Here is a 22803-nt window from a genome sequence, read left to right as displayed (position 1 = left end):
AAAACTATTTATCTAGCTAGCTTGTGACTTTAAATCTATCGACTATCAAATTTAAGCATGTTATTTAATTAAGGGGAGTAAGGCAGATGTTGTACGTTGCAAACTTTGGCTAGCTTCTCCTCTAATATAACGCATGTCATATCCCATGCCTAGATTATCTCCAAGTATAGGCAAGCATAAATAGAGTGGATAAGATGAAAATGTGTGAAGGGGTTAGACCAACTATAGCAGAGTGATGGATTAGGAATCAGGATAGATATAAGAAAAATCCGCATGAGCCAGGAGGGGAGGAAGCTGTCACCATTTTAGCGCGTTGTGTTTTTTTTCTTCTTTATTGGAAGAAGGAGGGGACATCAATTTCATTATTGGAATACTCTGACTCAGCCTTCCACTTTGGACGCTCCAAACACAACTACTTGTGTACTAGTTTATACTTTATACATCCCATGCTTCTCTATCATTGAATTAACTGTGTTGGTTTTGTCCAATCCACTAATAATCCTCAGATCTCATTCTTTTGGGTTTTGCTTTCTTTTTTGAGCCCTGGACTTGTGCTTTCCACCCCTTGATGATTACATAGTTGAGGCTAGGAAATTAACCAAAAAAAAATAGTTAAGGCTAGGAAATTGTCAAGCTTGACACAAGACAAGTGAGGGGGCTTTCAGGTTTTCCCTAACCTTGACAACTAGTGTGGGAGATGTTTTCAATGGGTACAACGTATAAGAGTCCTGTGCTAGCACAACTCCTCTTATATGGATGGCTTGCTAGCTATAGAGGGACATGGCATAGTGTTATGTGGCTAATATGTGAGCTTAGAAGGCCCATTATAATTTATTGGGTCATGCTTTTGTTAGTTTCTATTGTTTAATACGGTAACACTCTAGAACTGATTAATTAATTTCATAAATGAAGACATACTGATTAAAACCAAATTTTCGATTATATATCAATTATTATTTAGGTACCAAACAAAATCAAATGATTGACTAACTAAAACTATCTTACATGAACCGTTCGTGTAATCGTTTTAACAATAAGTAAATCACAATTCTTGTTTGATATAACTATCAAATATGTGTATCAAACAAAATTGACTAGACCAATAAACCACATAGTTTGGTGGTATGTTTTTTTTTTGTTTGAATCAAAGCAACGGTTTGTAATATAATGGTAGAGTAGGTACATTAACATAAACATAGAACACCCTCTAGGGTTTTATCGAATTAATGGAACCATGCGAAATGAACTAAATTAAAAAATCTAACTATCTCAATATCAATAAACTCTAAACATGCAATCCAAAGTAACCCGAGAACTGTTAAGACAAAACTCACTTATCGAGTTATTTCAAGCACCATAGATTTGGGCTTATAGGGCGGAGGAGCCGATCTCTAACAGTCAAAGAACCTCGAAGACACGCAAAAGAGACATCTCTTGGGTCCCAGGCTCAAAGCCCAAACTTCATCCAGGTCTAAAGTCTACTACTACAAAATTTGAAGAAGCGAGCATCTAAAGTATTTTAATGTTATTATGTGGTGTTTTGTAGTTTACATCACTCATCATTTCTATTAGAAAAAGTAACTAAATGGACTAAAGAATTTTGATCGTTATACTGTACTTGAGCTTCCCTCGTACCCCAGATAGTTCCAAGTAGAGCCCAATAGCTCGCTGGCCTAATTAACACGTCCAGTCTCGTGTTTATTTAGGCATACTGTGTTTTATCAGGCCCCAAGACTCATTAGTTGGCGAATGAGAAAACACACAGGGGTAAATTGTCATTTCACAAACCTCTTCAATCTTCTCTAACAATTTTCCGGGCATATCTAGCAATTATCTGACGTGACTTCAAGAGTGTTCAATAATTGTGCCCGTAGAAATGTCGTATTCGGGTTAAAAGTTACCGAATTCGCGCTGAGTATGGTCGAATTTGTTCGGCGTCGTTGCACGCAAAGACAGTTATACCCCCTAGTGAAAAACATAGAATTCTACAAAATAAACAACTCCTCCCGTAGACAAAAATGGCTCGTCATTTGGTAACATATCAAACTGGTTGTCTCCATGTGGACCATGTCTGCAAATCTAGAGAAACAAACGATGGAGACCAAAGAGTAAAAGGTAGAGGAAGCACCACCTCCGGAGGCCCAAACCTACCTTCGTTTCGCAACCTCCGCCACGACCAATTTCCGGTCATTCCCCACCGAACTTATATGTACTCTTGTTATTGTCATCTTTCTGTACTCAACGCAGGGTCTCGTTTCTTTTGGGTTTTCTCATACTTGAAACTTGAAAAGTTCTATGTATTTCTCTTCAATATATGATTGGTTATTGCTTGCTTATCCCCCAAAAATCTCCTTCTTTCTATTATAGCAACAAAGAGTTTATAGATTGGGTGAAACTAAACTAAGCGTGTGAGACTGAGTATTGAGTAACTTACTATTACTAGCAATGAAGCTAATTGATTTGTATTTTGTAATATATTTCTATCGGCATTGAAACTACTCATAATTTGAATGTTCTATAGAAGTGGTCTCAGGTTCAGTAAATTTGTGAAAGCTCACATTTGCAATTATGGAATTCTGATGTAGAAATAGCTCAAATGGTTTGTGGATCTTGCCGCCGGCTGCTTACATACCCACCAGGAGCCAAGCACGTCCAATGCTCTGGCTGTCAAACTGTCAACTTTGTGCTAGAAGGTTTGTTTTTCTTCCTCACTGAACCTATTATTGATCTCAACCATGAAGCATGGAGACATACACAATTCGATTTGCGGACACAAAAAATTAATTAATTTTGGACACGGACATATGATGGACGAGTTAATTAAATATTATTTTAATATATCTCTATTAGAAAATTGATTTATAAAATTTATAACTGTCTAGATTGATATGTATACTAAAATTTACATGAATATAAATAAAAACCATTTATGTTGGAATTATTGAGTTCCAATCTATTTTGAACAACCAAAGTTCGAATTCCATAATGAGCAACTTTCACTTTTATCCTAATTTTCTCCTCTTATTTGTGTATTTGCAACGGACACGCATGTCCAAACTATGTACATTTCGAACACCTATGTCTGAGCGTATTCATGCGTGTCCAAACGTGTCTGACACGCAATACACGACTTAGTGCAAGTGTCCGTGCTACATAGATCTCAACTCATTTTTGTCATTTTCTGTAGCTCTGATTGGTCGTCTCACTGTCATTAATCTTTTGGCATTTTAGCATTTTAGCCCGTACGCGTATAAAACTATAAATTGCCAAAAGCTGACAATTATGACTTGATCAATCTCTCTGAATGCCTATTTTGCAATATCACACAATAAAGACTTAGATAACATCATTTTGGAAGTTGATACAAATCAAAAACATACCCATAGCCGATGTTATCGTCTTCAACACACCGATGAAACACCCAGCCTCAATGTTTGTTAGAAATATGAGTCTATTACTAGGGTAGTTTCATCATTTTCTTGTCTCAACCTAGGTATATAACTCTTGTAACGCTTTCATTTTACATCAATGAGAATGAACACAATGTAACATCTAAAGTATTCTTACTCTCTTTAATTTTTTGCTTTGCATTTTAATTCAACAAACTCTAAATCCTAACAATGTTTACAAATCAATGAAAGATGTTCGACACCAACGAACATCACTATCGATTTTATGAGAAAAGCAACTCATATTTTTGTGTAGGCCTCATCAAATAGCCCTTGGTCCCTAGCCCACCTTACCTAGTAGGGTCGAAACCTGGCTCTACCCTCCATTAAGGCGCGCTGGCCCGAGCCTCTTTCGAATAGAATAGGGTAAAAGTTGGACAAATCAAACCTAGTCCAACTCTCCGGCCCAGCCTTTTGAGCCCTATAGGGCCAAGCCCTAAAAGCCCGTCATACTCAACCCTTTTAGGGCATTTTAATAATCAAGTTTTCAAATATATTTCTCGTATTTTATATACAATACACATTATCATCTTTTTTAATTGATTTTATAAACTTTATTTATTTTATGTATTTTTGTTGGAGAAACAATAATTGATTTTAAGTGATTTAGAGAGTTAATATATAAATATAACCAATTAAACTTGCATTTATAAAAATAGAAAGTTGAATTTAATGCTTATATATATGTAAAATATAAATATATAAATAAATAAAAGTCTTGTATTACATGTTTAAGCCAATATAAACTATATTATGAGGTAAAAATCATATTAATTTTTTTTGTTAAACAAAATAAGGCCATGCTTGGCCCATTTTAAAGCTATATTTATCCCTATTTGGAGGGCCGGCCCAACCCGCCCTTTTAACCCTATCAGAATGGGCTTTTAGGATTATTATTTTTGGTTAATAGAATGAGCTTTTAGGATGAGTAAGGGTTTGAATATTAAAACTTCGGGCTGACCCTACATGGTCATAAAATTAGTTGACTAAAGTCATGCCCGGCCCGACTCTATCCTAAACCCTAAAATTAGGGCTAGGGCCAGCTCCAGCCTAGCTGATGATGACCCCTATATGTGTGTGTGTGTGTGTGTGTGTGTGTGTGTCTCTCTCTCTCTCTCTCTCTCTCTCTCTCTCTCTCTCTCTTTGCAAAAGCAACAGAGAAGGTGGTCAACACACTCGAACCCGTCATGTAGAAGAAGCCACCTGCGCCAGACGTCGATGAGCAAAACACATGTTAGCGATCGAGTATAACATATGTAACCACAGTGGCACCGATGTAAATAATTTACATTCAAGGGTAGAAAACGACTATGCAGTTTAAAACAGGGACCTTCTTCGTCATTCATGCTATTCTGCCCTTCCTCGAGGGCTATACTATTTGCAACTACATGGCAGCCTTATTATCAGGGTTTTTCTGCTGTGCAGCAGAGTATAGTATACACACACTTGTGTGTGGTGAAGGAAGGGTTTAATAAAATGCACAGTAGGTGGGGAGGATTGTTTGTGAATGAAAGTGCTATTGCATACCATGCAGCAGTGTATAACAGAATTCTCCCTAATATAATAATGATCAAGCATGTATGCGTAGAATATATATTCAAGAACTACAACATTTTCAACCATTCCGAAATTTGAAAGGGTCTCCATCTATAACATTATTCACTACTTTATAGTTTATGTAACCACTATTAGGATTATGTTGCTAGACATCGTTTCTTGACCGATGTTAATTTAAAAGAAGGTGGAGTGGGACGAAGGAATGACAAACTAACACGGCCATCTTGACAACAACCAGTGTAAATGAGGGGAGAGCTTTTTGGAACCACTTTTGATTCATTTGACCAATATATTGAACTGCAGTCCACACATTGATTGGTCATATCTCTGAAGTCTGAATACACGAACATAGACCATGATAGCCAAAAACAAAACAATATTAGCAAACTGACAATTGAAATAAGCAAAATAGGCATAGGTAAAAATGATAATGCATCCTATACGTACTAATAATTTTCCTTCTTGCTTGATACAACACCTGTCCAACTTGAATTCCATCCAACAATATTACTTCAGGAACACTAAGATTAGTAGCAAATGCACCTGCATAAGCAGGTGAAGATGACACATTGCACACAGATGATCTGCGATTCTTACGTCTAACTCTTTTCGTACTAGATGTCCCTACATTTGTATCAAGCAATGTACTGGAGACTATTCCATTATTCATCGCTTCAGCGGATGGAAAACCTTCTGATATTTGTCCAACTATTATCTTCCTTCTAGTCATTGAACCTACAATATCGATGAGCAATAAAGTTACCACACAAATAGTTGAATAAATTATAAGAATTCAGTGTTTATTTTGAAGCACATCAGTCTTATGCACTTTCTATCAATCGTTAACTATAACCTGTGAAGAAACCTATATTAGCCTTGTACAGAACTGGGTGATGAACAATTGAACATTGCAGAAGACAAACTGTTGATCATGCAAATTTAGCACTAGGATTAACTAAAAAGAGTTGATTGCAGAGAAAGTGTAAATTTTCAAATTAAATAGAATTAAACCAACTCATGGCACTGAATTTTGCTAAATATAAATGCAACTCTAACAACACAAATTTATATTTCTTGTTCATCTAAATTTAATACTATAGCAAAAAGAAAAAAAAAGTAGATTTAATGCCTATGTCAAGTTCCAACTATTGCGAAATCTTCTAAAGGATCAAACTAAGTCAATTCACTCTATCTCTAAATTAGCCACAACGCCTTTGCGGGCTCCAAGGATACAGATTGGGTACGATCTTATAGCACAGATCATGTTCAAGTAAGGTCGTTACTCAATGAAATATATTATTTACACGATAACGTGCCTGATTGAGAAAGTTAACAAATCTAATACAAAAAAAAAGGTATAGTATACACACACTTGTGTGTGGTGAAGGAAGGGTTTGATAAAATGCGCAATAGGTGTGGGGAAGATTGTTTGTGAATGAAAGTGCTATTGGATACCCTGCAGCAGCGTATAGCAAAATTCTCCTTATTATCATTCTGCAACGTGTGCTTGATCACAGAAACATTAAGCTCAAGAGTCCAAGAGGTCTGAGTTTCCTCCACCAATCTACCCCCTGCCGCAAAACATCCCCCTCCATTTCATGGAGCATGCAATACGGTACCTTATCATTTTGCATTATCAACCTTCCATTTTATGGGCTCAAGTCCTGAAAAAGCCCAAACTTAATTGGGCTGATATTGGGGGGGGGGGGGAATGGCTACTATAATTTACTTCTTTTAGAGGATTGACCAGATAGGAAGATTGCAGTCATTATATTATAGGTCACTACCAGTCTACCACCAATAATTGTGGACTTGTGGTTTGCAGATTGTTATTTAGAATTAAACACGTGATGGAATAGAGAGCAGAAGAGAACAAGTTGGTCATTGTAAGGCTATAGATAAATAGCTAGCAAGTTGGTTGGTCTCTATCACTAGCTAGCTCTTGTTCTTCAATCAAAAGAGTGGAAACTTTGCTAGCAACCATATACTCATTTCACACCTTTGAAAGCGTTAATATATAGTCGCGACTCTAACAGCCCTGATGAAGAAGGAGTTTCTAATTCATGACCAGCAACATGAGCGATCAATAATCACGTAATTTGTGTTGGTTAATGATGTAAGACGTGAGAATTAATCATTTGTCAACGGTGTGAACGTTCCTCATTTTCCATGAAATGGAAGAGGTAAATGTCAACTTTACGAGTAATTCATGGATCGTGATCGATCTGTACTGAAGTGAGTACTACTAATCTCTCTAGGTATATGAACTATCCACGCAGTCTTCATCAATTCCACGCACATTCGTACTCACCTTACCAGAGGCGGATCCAAGTTTTTTTTTTTGTCTAGGCTAGTTAACTCCCTTATTTGCAATTGATTTGTCAATATAATTTTGGTGTTTATATGTTAATTTTTTCTTTGATCAAAATGATATGCAAGCTCAACTTTAGAAGAAGAAAAAAATTGGGAGACTTTAGAAAAAACTGGGAGGATTACAGTAAAAATACTAGGAGAATAGAGGTTTTAGAGAAAAATTAGAAAAAAAAAAGAACTAAAAGAAAGAGAAGAGGAAGAAAGAAAATGTTAAAAAGTGGGGAAAATGAGAGATACAGGACTCGAACTGGGGGGGGGGTGTATTCTTATAAGAGGCAAAGTCACTGACCAACTTATCTGCTACGTACTTTGGTAGTACCCATACAAACATTCTTAGTATGACATTTCTGTCTGGACCAAAGCGGCCATTTAAGTAGGTCCGCCACTGCTCCTTACCGGATGTGATAGGTCAGATTAAGACCTTAACTTCTTAAGTATATAATAGACTAATAGTATGTGCTAACTGATAGATTATAATGGTTTGGAGAATAATAGCTTTGCATTGTTTTTTTCTTTGGTGGATGAATAATAGCTTTGCATGCAATAAGTAAATAAAGCTTCCGAAGAACTTTAGTTTGTTTAATTAATTATCCTTACATCTCTTAGTTCACATTGTTAGAATAATGCCTCGTACGTGCATATCATGGTAGGATATATAGAAACATCAAACATGCATGCAGCCTTAAGATAGCAAAGAATCAAGGTAACTTTTACTTCGCACGAATTAAAGTCGATTTGGTTTGAGTTATTAAAGAACAATTAAAGAAGCTAATGGTTTAGCTGATGAAAAAAGAAGCAAGTACGATCACGTAAAGGGGTTTCCAACATGTAAGGATACGAACGTGTGTATTTGTAGAATTAATTTTCTCTCTTATGAATCGAACAGAGTCTTAATTAATGAACTAGCAGTTCAATTGCTTAGCTTTGTTATTCTTCACACAATATACGCAAGAGTGGCAAGACTATCAAATGGAGCTTAAAATGTCGTTTAGATCATATAAACCAATTAAAGTTGCAATTACATTTGAATACGCAAACTTATCAACCATGGACACCATTCTCGCAAAAATATCAAATCCAAGTCGAAATGGCTTCCGACATTGTAGAGACTAACCATATGCATACATTAATTCCCCGTATTTCAGAACCCACTTCATTAACCTAATGGTAGATCGATCAATATTGATAATTCACGTGATAGCATGTGATCTTCATGCAGGATATAATGCATATGCATGCGTATGGCCTTCCGTCACAAAAACGTATGCATAATATTATGTTTCATATATAATCATAATCCCTCTCGTAGAACTGGAATATTTATGATAACTCTTATCTCAGTCAACTTTGCCGACTTCCCCATATGACACGGGAATCGGGATCCCTAATATAATTAGCACATGTCACTTTATATATTATCTGAGTACGACGATCTAAGATTAAATGTTTTAAATCACTAATGTTTGTTACAGTACGTGCATACCAAAACGAATGCAATCATATATATTAGCTTCATGACAAACACTATGTGCATGTTATCATTTTTTCTTTTCTTTTATCATAAATTGTAGAAAAATAAAATTAAAATTTTATAGAAAGAAATAAATTAGTAATTTACGTAGTTATATACACAAAAACTAGTTGTTATTATCCATTTAGACTAAATTATAATATCGTGGTTTCTCCGTATTTTTCTCTTCCGCGTAAATCCTCATTCTATTCTTTTTTTTTCATCTTTATAATTTGTAAATTATAATCCTACCATTAGCACTATATATCTAGACATAATTTAGAAATTAATAAATTATAAATATTTTGAGTAGTTCAAAAATTTAACCATAAAACTTTTCCTTCTGGTTTTATTAATAGAAAATATATGTTTCAGTTTTTTTCAATGAATTTGAGCGACCTCGAGCCTGTTTTATGCAATAAGTGATCACGATCCAAAACAAAAGGAAGGTGAGTTTTGCTTGTTCTCTATATACTTGATAAGATATCAATATAGATTAATTATGATAAACTTCAAGTACTAGCTAGTAATAGTTACTATGATATGCTTTGTGTTCTAATTCTTATATATGTCTCCACTTGTACGCATGTGAGTATGAACATGTATATTATATATGTGGGAATTATTGGAGCATGTGTATGGAAGAATCGATACAAAAAGAATTGTGGAGTACATTGTCGTCAAATATATTGATTTGGTGATTTATATATCACTTGATTTTCTTGCTATCCAAATTGCAAGTAGTCAACTAAAGAAGCCCATATTCTTCCTGATTTTTTTTACTTAACTGATACACCAATTTTGATTGGGATCGCAGAATCCTACTTCTAATGATTGAACGGTGGAATCGATCGCGAGCTAGTCGGTGGACATGGTCTCTAATTATTACTATATTGATCGATATTTAGTTGCACGTACTGCTTAACTATTGGGATTAGGATAACCGCGAGCGACCCTGTATAGCATATTATTTGAGTCGCATTAATTAAATTTACATCTGTTTTTGATTGTGTTCTTTTAATCAAAGAAGCATCTGCATGTGGTTTCGTTAGCGACAGAAACAGCAACCAATTAAGCTGAAGCGTTCGCTCGGTTAATAACTTGATTTGCTTAACAAACTACTTTCCGATCTAGTGGACAGTAGCTGAGATTGTTGGTTTGTGATTTAAATTAATAAGCTCATTGATAGCGCAAAAGCACTTATAAAGATATCATATTATCAAATCAATTATATTAATGTAGTAAATGACAAATATTGGTCTTACCCGCAGAAGATTGGTGAAACTAAGACTTAAAAACATAAGCAAATGCGTAAACCAGAAATCTGGCAGACTCAACCTAGAAACAGAAACCTAATTAATTAGCTAATCTAGACTCAACAAAAAAATTACGAAATTAAATAGACACTAACTAGACACAGTGGCGGACTACCACACAAAGGTTTAGGGTATTCGGAATTGGTTTGATTGATGAATAAAAATAAATAAGACAGAAGTACTGCTAAAAACAGAATATTAAAAAGTAAATATGGATGTAAATATGAGAAAAACAAAAGTTAGGAACTTCTCTCTACCACTAGATATGCTTCAATCACCCCAAAACAATGTCAATAATTATAGATGAATGCACTCATAGTTAAGCCAATGTCGTTAGGTCATTAACCATATTATGTTCTCTTATTTGTCATGTTAAGCGAAATGTCGGTATCGACTTAACTGTATTCTCAATTAATTAATCTATGAAATGTCGGTATCTAGACCAAAATAATTAAAATCATAAAGTTCTAAGAACGTTTGAGTAACAATAAAGAATCTAAGGTCAATGTCGGTAGCCTTAGATTACTAAGGAGTGGAGAAATTCTCATCTAAAATTATATAAATCAATTGGAGTTTGAAATCGAAGACATATCTAGAGTTTTGATTAGCCCCTAACTATCAAGAAATTTAGTTACTCATAGTCTTGAATAAAAGCATCAAAGAATACATGAGAGATGAATTAAATGATAAGACACTGAACTTCTTTTTTCTTGTGGAAGCTTGATGAGATTTTAGCACATTGAGGAGATGTGGGTTGTAGATTGAGGAGATTGAAGGTGACTTCGCTTCGGCTCTCTCTGTCTGTATTCTCCCACTTCTCTTCTCCTCTCTCTCTCTCTCTCTCTCTCTCTCTCTCTCTCTCTCTCTCTTGGTTGGTTGGTTGTGAAAAAATGGTGTGTATGGAGATGGTGGTGATGGAGGTTTTTATAGAGGAGAATGGTAGTGAAAAAAGTAGAGAAAAGTGAGAGATAATGATGTAGTGAGATGGATGAGTGATCATGGAAGGAATTGGGTGATAAAGGAGGAAGTGGGTGATCATGGAATGAAGTGGAAGGAAGTGGGTGATCATGGAGGATGTAGGTGATAAAGAAGGAAGTGATAGACCTAGAGGTGATGATTACACTCAAAAATAAAATCAGATTTTTGCATAATATAGGTGTGGATTTTTGGACAATAGGGAGCCATGATTTTGTGAGAAAGAAAAAAAAATAGTGTAGTTAAATCTCAACTAAAAAGACGAGATCTAGTTGTGATATAACAATGTGTTGCTCATTCCTTCCTCCTTTATAAAATTAGCCCGAAAATGCACGGCACCACCAAAAGTGGTGGTGCTCGGAAAATTACCGGAATTTCACATTTTTCTCTTCTTGTCAAGATATTCGAGTTAAGAATTCGATTTCCCTCTCTTTGTTCTCTCTTCTTCTTTATTCTACTTCAAAATACATAAAAACAAATAAAATATAAAATATAAAAACATAACAAAATAGCCAAGTAAACGAAATAATTAACATAATAAAAGTCACATAAATATGTGACTATCAAAATACCCCACACTTAGTTTTTGCTAGTCCTCGAGCAAAACACTAAATTAAGACTTTGAAAAGACTCAACAATAACACATATTACAAAACTCTATTGCCGTTAATACTTTGTCTTAGCAATCTTCCTAACATTGCAATACCAAGATCACATGATATTTCAGTTCAATCCACGAAATTTCGAATGTTAATGTCAATACATGACACACATGCAACATGTAGGACGAAGACATAATCATGGTGAATGTAAATGTATAACATGCAATAAACAAGTTAAGACATGAGTACGCTATAAGTGTTTCTCTCAACAATTACTTGCCAAATGGACCGAACCATATGCTTAACTTTTGTGACTTATCTCCACATATCAAAGGCCGTCTATCTTGAGGATCAAAAAGGACTTTATAAGGTTATAATGTGGTTATGCTTATAGGTTTATAGAATAAAAGAGATATAGAATTCAAACAAGTTTAAAACTTAGTAGAACATCAATAAAGAGACTTTTTCGAACTTTACAACCCTTGAAGCATCTTCACTATTGAATTCTTCCAAATATATCACCATTGTGACCGAATTTCATCTTGTTAAGCCTTTATTTCATTCTTTTTATCTACGGTTAACTTGTGGTATAAATTAAACATCACAAAAGAACATACACATTTTTGTTTTTGTTTTTTTTACAACATAAGTAGCTTGATATCCCATATTTATTTCTTTGCTTCATCTTCAAAATCTTCCGTCTTGGTCTTCATGTATACGTCTCATGTACAGCTCTACTAAGTTCTAGAACAAAGGTAGAGATATAATTATTCTAAGTTTCAAGGGTAACGTTATATGGGTGATGACAAAAAAGATCATAATGTAAGCTCAAAGTGGTTAACTAAGGGATGCACATCTCGTGTACAGAAAATATGGGACACATGCTACATATGGCAATTGTGGTAGATCTTAAGTGCATTTATCACTTCCCTAATCAAGATATATAATGACTATAAGTTTTGACAAGCACAAGAGCAAGTTCTAATAATCTTTAGAGTCCATTAACTTAATCTGCGGCAAACAATTGCTACACAATAAAGAAAACATGTATAATCACATGAAGTGAGTGATCATGGAATGAAGTAGGTGATAAAGGAGGAAGTGAGTGATCATGGAATGAAGTAGATGATAAAGAAGGAAATGATAGACCTAGAGGTGATGATTACACCCAAAATAAAATCAGATTTTTGCATAATATAGGTGTGGATTTTTGGACAATAGGGAGCTATGATTTTGTGAGAAAGAGAGAAAAATGGTGTAGTTAAATCTCAACTAAAAAGATGAAATCTAGTTGTGATAGAACAATGTGTTGCTCCTTCCTTACTCCTCCATAAAATTAATCCGAAAATGCATGGCACCAGGTGGTGCTCGGAAAATTACCGAAATTTCACATTTTTCTCTTCTTGTCAAGATATTCGAGTTAGTAATTGGATTTCCATCTATTTCTTCTCTCTTCTTCTTTATTCAACTTCAAAATACCTAAAAACAAATAAAGTTAATTAAAAATATAAAAACATAAAAATTAGCTAAGTAAAATAAATAATTAACACAATAAAAGTCACATAAATATGTGACTACCACCCATCAATTATCTTTTGTATTAAGCCCATATCCTAACCCTATTAGATTTAGGTTGTTGTCTAGCAATATAAATATATGATTTACCAGCAGTATTGTAGAGAGAAAAAGAGAGCCTCAACTTTGGGGTTATAGATAAGTAGCCGCAGTTTAGGGTTCTATAGAAGTTGTTCTTCTATTTGGTGTTTTCTCTTTTGTGAGTGTATTTGGGTGCTATTGGGATATTGAATTTGAGTGATAATCACCTTGCAATCTCTTTTTTATATTAGTTGAATCTCCTCATTATTTCTGTCCGTGAATATAACCATTTGGAATCACGTGAATTTTTGTTTTTTGTCTATTTATCTTTTCTCAAGTTTCTGGTGTTTCAAACTTGTTACGCTTCCGCACAACAAGTGGTACCAGATCCTATACTTCAAGTTTTTGGTCTCTGTGATCCTATATTCAATTATGAAGTCTACTTCTTCGGCAAAATTTGAGATTTATAAATTTAACAGGAGGAATGATTTCAACTTTTGACATTTGAATATGCGAGCCCTTTTAGTTCAATAAGGGTTATTGATTGCGCTAAAAGGAGTGAATGTTTTGTCAACTACCTTGTCCAATGAAGAAAAAGAAGACATATTAGAACGTGCACATAATGCAATTTTGTTAGGTCTATTAGATGAGGTTCTGCGTGAAGTTGTTGGTGAGACGACTGAATTTGATTGCGGCTAAAGGTGTAGAAGTTATATATGACAAAATCCCTCACCAGTCGGTTATATTTGAAGCAACAACTATACACTCTTCATATGTCTGAAGGTACACTTGTTCAAAACCATATTGATGAGTTTAGGAAGCTTATATCTGATTTGAGGAATATGGATGTGAAAATTGAAGATGAAGATCAGGCTTTGATACTGCTATGCTCTTTGCCTCATTCTTTTGAGAATTTTGTTGACACCATGTTGTATGGAACAGAGGCTATCTCTTTAGAAGATGTCAAAGAAGCTTTGAGTTCTAGAGAATTGAAAAACAAAAGTGTCAGAGAACTTGAAAGATAATCAAAAGTTTAGTTTGACAGTTCAAGGTAGAAAAGAAAGAAATTCGAGGTCTAAGTCTCGAAAAGGTAAATGACTATTGTCACAAAGAAGGTCAATGGAAACATGAATGCCCTAAACTCAAAAGAGAGGTAAGTCTTCTGAAAATTCTGGTGATGATGTGAATTATGTGGATGATGAGTCTACATTTGATTTTGTCTCACTTGCTTGTGATTATTCCATTGATGGCTTGCTTGCACCATTTCATTTCCCAATATTTATTCATCATCTTTCATTTAGACGAAACATATTTATCTTTAAAAGACTTTGACTGATTATGAGAGTAATAAATGCGTCACTTTTAGACTTTAGAGTGACTAAGCCGATTGATGATTAATCAGCAACATTACAGTCCTCGAGATCCATATCGAGATTGTGTCTTCCCAAAAATCTTTTTCATTCTCGACTTCGGATTTACAATACATATCGACATCTCTTTAGTTCATTAAGACTCTATGTAAATTCATTGAATTCGCAATGACATAATTCATTTGATCCCTATTCCAAATCAAGTTTTTACTTCGTGAACATTTCAATTCCTTTTGTAGTGCTTCATGGTTTAGAGCCACTTCTTGGGTGGATGATGAAGTCGGTTCTAGGACTTCATGTATATCTCTTAATTTCGATCTCTATAGAGATATCTTATTTCAACATTCATAAGCTGTATTTGTCAGTTTTTCAGAAACTAATAAACTGATAAGGTAGTGGAGTGCAATGACATCCATTACAAGAATATTTCTTTATAGTCCATTACAAAGGATTATCTCCTCGTAGTCTATTCTAGTGCGTTTGTGGGACACCTTGTTCCATAAGTTGAATCTAAATTCTTATTTCTCATTAGGCATCCAAACAAAAACTTATGATAGGATTTACACTTGCGGTGTCGGCTTCACCTGCCCAAATACCTCTCTTTGTTCGAGACCATTAGTTCATGTTGGATCGTTTCTTTTTATTAAGCCAAAATTACTACGTTGGTATTTCTTAACGAATGATAGTTTGATATCAAAAATCAATATCATACGTTCTCATGTGGTTTGTATTTATAAAGATCTCTGTATTTTCAAGGATTTGTTCTAACATCTTAGGTCTCCCCTAGTGATGACCAAAATCTTGGAAATTCTCATGAGGCGGATTTAAGATTATGGATTAATGGATCCGATTGTGCTAAACTCATTTTCTTCCTTTGATCGAGTATCAGATATATTAGAGATATTGGAAAAAATATATCGTTCATCTTTCGAAATTATTTATTTATTTATTATTGAATTACATACAAACAAATACAATTATTAATTTTATCTAGTACCAGAAAAAGGCTCTAGGTGCTTGAAAAGACGCACGTTGGTCAACAAAACTACAATACTCTGCCCAAGACATACGAGCCATATAGTACGAATTGTAATAGTTAATATTATAGTCATATATCTCTTTCGAGTTGCCGATAATTTCTTTGAAAAATGAATAGTAAGGATGAACCAAACTCGATAATTGATCATAAACGTCTCTAAACTGACCATAATTGCAAATTGGATGACCAGATTGATAGTTGATTTCATGTGATTCGTTTGATATCCCGCACCTATTTTATTGTTGCACACCATGACCGCCTGCTCTAGATCCATGATTCTCATATTGAGTAGCATGATCAAAATTACTTTCACAAGTAAACTGCTCAAATCCTCCACCTACATAAGATTGTTCATATTCAAACCTTATATCTCCACCACCTTGTCGACTTCCACCACTACCATCACCATTACCACCACCACCACCACCAGCATCATCATCATCACTATCTGGAATTGCTACACTGCCCCACACATTAGCATTATCAGAATCATTTCCCTTGTCTCCAACTTCATCAGATAATACCTTGTTTACATCAATTCTAAAATTAGTTGCATTTTCGACGACATGTAGAAGAGGGTTGTCATTTTCATCATCGAGGTGTGATGTCATAATCCAATCATGAAGAAGATCAATGTCATTCTGAAGTGGTTCACTAACAACATGAAGTATATCAATATAGTTGTTTTCATTAATCACATTATCCTTTGCCCGTTTATCACGTAGTCGTAACTTCATGTTGTAGTAGCAGTATACGAGTTTTTCCAACTTCTGATATGCAAAACGGTTCATTTTCTTTGTATGAATAAGAGCAAAAGTACTATAATTTCTTTCACAAGCAGAAGAAGAAGCCGTTTGTGCTAAAATACGCATGGCAATTCTTGATACATTTGGTGCAGAATACCTTCATTATGCTCACCAATCAGCTGTAAATGAACTATATTCCTCGAGGAGAACACTTGTTACTGAAATTACTCGAAAACTCACTCTTCATCTTGAATTATGGATATTTTCTTATGACATTCATATGAGTGTGAGACTACGTTGTGACCCTTTATTTTGGATTTCCTCAAGGTCAAGGAGAGCACTGTCACTTATATGACTTGACTTTTAAGAGTTAAGACTTAAAATTTCAATCCTCATCTCGATATCTTTTACGAAAAAAATAAAAATTAGCCTATTGAAGGACGACTATTCTAGTCTTATTTTGTATATCTCTCGAGGTGATTAATTAATAAAAAAACTCCAGGTCAAAGAGAGTTCGAGACATCCTCAAGTTGAGTTAAAAAAAATGAAGTGAAAATTTTCAGATATTTCTCTAAAATCTCAAAGATATATCGTAAATATCAAAGATATTTTATGTTATCAGAGAAATATCGCAAAAAAGAATTTTATCCTTAAAATATATCGTTAAAAAAAATAGAGATGTCAGATGACATATGGAAAATCGGAGAGATTTTCTTGTCACCACCGACTTTCTTGTAGAATTGAAAGCTTTCCTTGTACCATCACTCTCTCTCTCTGGTATTGAGATGTGTGCCCGCTTACTCAAATTACCAGGCACTCTCCCAGATCTTACGGTTTGAAGTGGTTCCCTGGAAAGATCATCTTTCCGGCGAAATACACCAGAATGTGGAACATATGGGAATAACAGTGGAAAAGAAGTCTGGGTATAGAACGGCTTGTCTGGCAGCTCAGCAATCAGTCTCGAATCATACTTAATACCCAAACTGATAATTAGAGGGTGTACCTGATAACTGCAACTAGTAATTTGATGGCCCAATCTACCACACTTGTAGCAGAACTTCTTCAAGTGTTCATAGCGAAGCATGATCTTCGATGGCTGTGAAAAAGGTTTAGGCAGATTAACTGAAGTAGCAAGTAGTCGAGAAGCATCAAAATCAACCATGATCCGCAAATAACCCCTGTTTCACACCTTTAAAAAATTAAAAAAATGGCCCCAAACAGCCAAATAAAAAAAATTCTTGTATTTCACGTTTTCTCATTCACGTCCAAATCACCCCCACTACTTAAAACCCCCTTGAACTCATTACCAAAAAAAGAAAAAAAAAACCCTTTAACTACCATTCCCGCACTCTCATTATCCCCATATCATCTTCTCCCTTTGAAAACTATAACTAGTGTTATGTATAAATAGGATCAACCTTGGACGCCAAAAGCAGCAGCGCATCAGCTACTAAGATACCATCATGAACTGTCCACAGGATTGGCCTGAACCTATTGTTCGAGTACAGTCCCTTTCGGAAAACGGCGTCATTCCTGACCGGTACATCAAGCCCATGGCAGAAAGACCAAGCTCCGACCACCCCACCCACGCAAACATCCCCATCATCGACTTCCAACCCTTGCTTTCATCTTCATCGGATGACAGCGACGTTGCTCTCCGTGCTGCCACACTAGCTAAAATCTCAGAGGCTTGCAGGGAGTGGGGGTTCTTTCAGATTGTGAACCACGGCCTCAGTCCGGAACTTATGGACCGGTCGCAGAAGATTTGGCGGGACTTTTTCCATTTGCCGATGGAGATGAAGCAGGCTTATGCAAACTCGCCGAAGACTTATGAAGGGTATGGGAGCAGGCTTGGAATTGAGAAAGGCGCCATTCTTGATTGGAGTGACTACTATTTCCTTCACTTTCTTCCGTTTTGTTTGAAGGACTACAACAAGTGGCCTTCCATCCCGGACGGCAGGTAATTCAGACTTGTCTAAACTGTCTGACCTATACTAGTTTCAACTCGATCATGCTCCGTAAGCAAGATATCAAATATTCATCTTATCTTCTGGTTTAAAGAGTACAATTTGTTTAATGATATAGACATGCATTACGTATGAAGATAACGATATTATATGACTGGTTTAGATGTATTTGTGAACGGTACGTGAATTTTTAACTGCTAATTATAATAGGGATAGCATCAAAGCTTTGTCGATTTTTTTACTATTCCTGATCGAAAAACTTTACATTTGTTAATTATAGACTTGTTGTAATAAACCAATATCATCACGTATCAATCATCCTATCAAGAATCATGTAAGAATCGATCAAAATGAAAAACTTATATGTAATGGTTTGCAGGGAAGTGATAGATGAGTATGGGAGGGAAGTAGTGAAGCTGTGCGGGACATTATTGAAGGCGTTATCACTGAACCTAGGATTAAAGGAAGATTTTCTTCAAAACAAATTTGGAGGGCAAGACATTGGAGCTTGTTTAAGAGTGAATTTCTACCCTAAATGCCCTCAACCTGACCTCACTCTTGGTCTCTCATCACATTCCGACCCAGGAGGCATGACTTTACTACTCTGCGATGAACATGTCGCCGGTCTTCAAGTCCGGAAAGATAACAGTTGGATCACTGTGAAACCGGCTCCCCATGCTTTTATCGTCAATATCGGAGATCAAATTCAGGTGATTTTTCTTTCTGGTGAAAACAATTCGGACAATAATTTATCGATTCCTTCATTTGTATTCGTTTTATTTAATTGTGTAGTACTTTCTAGACCAAAATTGATATTCATGAACCAGATACACATGGAGGGGTCATATTTATCTTATTGATGGATACTAGAAGCAAATAACCAGCCATGAAAGACTATTTTTGGTCAAAACGTGCACAATCATTTATCTATATCCATGTGATGGAGTCGTAGTACGTCATGTTTCTGAAATCTGAATATCTGCCCAGAAGAGTAGAGAGGTCATGAACATTATATATTGTTGTTTAAAGTAAAGTTTTGTTTTGAACCTAAGCGAGAAATAATTGCACACATGCATGAGATATATAATTGCTTACTAAAATTTTGTAGTGGGGAAATAATTTATCAATCTTTCAAATACTTATGTTGCTAGTTGAAAATGAAATTTTTTATACAACATGTGAGCGTCTTGATAGATTCATCAGAAGTAATCGTTTAGTAATGAAAAAAATGAAAATAGAAGTGGATATACAGACATTACTTTATCTTTAGTGTTATACATTACATGCAACATGTGCTTGCAAGTTGCAAAACATTTATACACGGTTCTATAATCAGTTTTTAACTCCAACTAATACGATTTTGTTTGGCACATATAGGTTTTGAGTAATGCAATGTACAAGAGCGTTGAGCACAGAGTGATCGTAAATCCAGCCAAGGAGCGATTGTCACTGGCATTCTTCTACAATCCAAAGAGTGACATACCCATCGAGCCGGCAAAAGAGCTTGTCACAGCGGATAGACCTGCGCTATATCCGCCAAAGACATTTGACGAATACCGGCTTTACATAAGATTGAGGGGTCCGAAGGGAAAATCCCAAGTCGACTCCTTAAAATGTCTACGAGGATAACAGTGAAGCAATTACTAAAACACGTACTTTCTTTTCTTTTCTGTAAATCACATGACGAACACCCAATCCTTTTGATTGAAGTAATTGTACAAGTAGTCATCTTAAAAGGATGAGACAGATGAATCGGATTGAGGAAAACATCATCGGCAAAGTATATAGTGAAAAGTTGATTAATTAAAGATTTAAAGAATATTAGTTATTGTCTTATTGCAGAGGCTTCAACTTTCTTGTTATTTTTCATTATTACGATCAATAATGTGTTATGTGTTTGGGGTCTACAAAGATCCCAGCCAGTTAAAAATTAATTGCATCTCATGACAAAGCTTTGCCACACTTAATTGTCTCCGTTGATTATGCTAACCTTGCTATAAATTAATTGGCCGTTAAGCAGTTAGAGACTTCAATCACAATGTTTATGTACAGTGTTAGGATAGTACAATGGCCGGCCATGTACAACAATACTCCTGAATGCATTATAAACAAATGAAGATTTTTCCTCGATCTCGACCATCTTTCGATTGTTAATACGTTGTTGAAAGCTGATCAGAAAAACCAACTCATGAACTGATCGATTAATGAATTGTCAGTCAGACTGATACAAATATATTCTTCAATCCCCTCTAGTTTCAACCGTAAACAAATTAAAGTTATAATTTGGAGTTTTCAGCACTAGGTTTGCGGGATCTAAGTAGATAACCATGGATTATTGGATTATAGTTGCATGATTGCATCCACCTTGGATAGTTTTTTCACACCCTTCCATTTGGTGTGCGATTTATGCTAGCTACCCCATCTAGTTCCTTAATTATATTTACTAGCTAGATTCATCATTGTTAAGCAGCAAGCCACACTATGAACGACAAGCATGCTTGTATGTGTATTACTCAATTGATTAACAACCCTAATCTTGTCTAAAATCGCACTAAACAAAAAACTATCATACTTTATGGAATTCACATTCATCTTTATATATTAGAAAATATATGTATACATTTTCTACTAAAGCATGAAGCCGTGCTCTAATGGGAGTTTGTTTTTCTAAGCTTCAATCATGCTAGAAGTCAAGAAGCAGTGTAAATTATTAAGGTTCTTCTGGATAGAATATAGTATATGTTTAATCTGAATTAGCACGTGGTCTTCTATTTGAGTCTTACGTTTGTAATATTGCATCACATCCAATAATTTATTCGAATATCTAATATATATTTATAATACATAATTACAAATGGACTCGATCCAGATTCTCTTACAGCAATTTGATATTATTTATAGAATATTGTGGTCGGGGAGTTTTGTTTTGTTTTGTTTTTTTATTTTTTTATCAAATGTTACCTCGAAGTTTGTGATAAAATTTAAGAGAAATTATCCGTCCATTAGATTTCAGGTACGAAATTTGAAGATACGCAACGAAACAACAAGATAACAACATGAAGATGAAAAGAAAACAACAACGACACAAACAGAAAAATACAAGAACATGACTAATAGCACTGCAACTTGAACCCGAGCACCGCAACTTTCAGCAATGAGAAGCCTTTTGCTTCGGAACCTCTGACAATGCAAATCCAGAACTAGCTCAGTTAAGGAGGACCCAACGAAGGACAAGTTTGAACCACACAGAGTGGTCGGGCAGTTTTGTTGGTGGTTTGAATTCTGGAATTTTTTATAATTTGCTCTATCACGTTTTGTATTCTCTTCATTATGATGTATATATGATGTGTTTCGATAATCTTAGTGGTCCATAGCTGCTAGTCAACTATTCCTCGAGTTAGAATTAATTGATCTATCCTTTATTTAAAGGATTAGTTTTTTAGCTCAGAAATAAATATGCTTTTGGATACAGTATAGCTAGGTGGACAGCTTATTTGAAAACCATTGTTTGGGCAGTTGAACAAGTTCTAGTCTAGAACTGCATTCGACTTTGACAACTGTATAGGGACAATTGGTTTGCTTTGAGGTCATGAGAAGCCAATGAAGAAGAGCAAAGTGGCCTCACTCAGATGGTATATATCTGATTAATTAAGAAGATGATATAAACAAATGAAGAGTTTTAGGATTATCCATCTATATATGTCAGTATCAGTTCATATATCAGAGTAAGTCAGCAAGTTCTTGGAAGGACACAATGATGTGAAAGTGTGAAACAAATTGGTTAATGCGTCTTCTATCAGATGATGACAATACTCATTTTGGGTGTCAAGAAGTTGGAGGAGTTATAGGACAAGAATGGGAGCCTAATATCAGTTGGATGATTCAATCCCACCTCCCCGATAATTCCATGTATTAGGTATTTAATATGTCTTTTAGAGATATTTGTGGCAACAGATCATCTCGTCTTTCTATATTTGCAAGTTACAAATCGAGTGATATGATGAGTTCATGTCGTCTCTCTGATATCTGTAATTAGTAAAACAAAACCTAATCTTGGTGTATACCTAAGTACCTAACAAATCTATGCACCAGCAAGACGGATCTGTTGCACATTTCATCGTACTTTGTCTTGAGAGCTCCATTTACCTACACTAATTTTTCGGTTAAACGTCTTAGTTTAGTTTGGGGAACATCTCAAAGAAACTGAAGCAAAAAGTTTCGATGGTTCTATATCAAAAAATTATTCCAACGTCAATTTATTACGACATATAATTGAAAATTAAAAAATATATATAATTGAAAA

At 35.1% G+C, this 22803-nt stretch overlaps 1 protein-coding gene across 1 annotated transcript; it reads left to right on the top strand.

Moving 5' to 3' along the window:
- The first annotated feature begins 17875 nt into the window (after nt 1-17875).
- On the top strand, nt 17876-20361 carry LOC126802285 (jasmonate-induced oxygenase 2-like). Its single transcript, XM_050529893.1, has 3 exons — nt 17876-18493; nt 18880-19210; nt 19878-20361. The coding sequence occupies exons 1-3, from the start codon at nt 17997-17999 to the stop codon at nt 20127-20129; spliced, it is 1080 nt and encodes a 359-aa protein (XP_050385850.1). The 5' UTR covers nt 17876-17996; the 3' UTR covers nt 20130-20361.
- The last annotated feature ends 2442 nt before the right edge of the window (nt 20362-22803 follow it).

Source organism: Argentina anserina, chromosome 7, assembly GCF_933775445.1.
Source record: "Argentina anserina chromosome 7, drPotAnse1.1, whole genome shotgun sequence".
In the NCBI taxonomy this organism is placed as follows: Eukaryota; Viridiplantae; Streptophyta; class Magnoliopsida; order Rosales; family Rosaceae; genus Argentina; species Argentina anserina.
The sequence above is the reverse complement of the archived record's forward strand: the minus strand, read 5'-3'. Positions and strand labels throughout refer to the sequence as shown.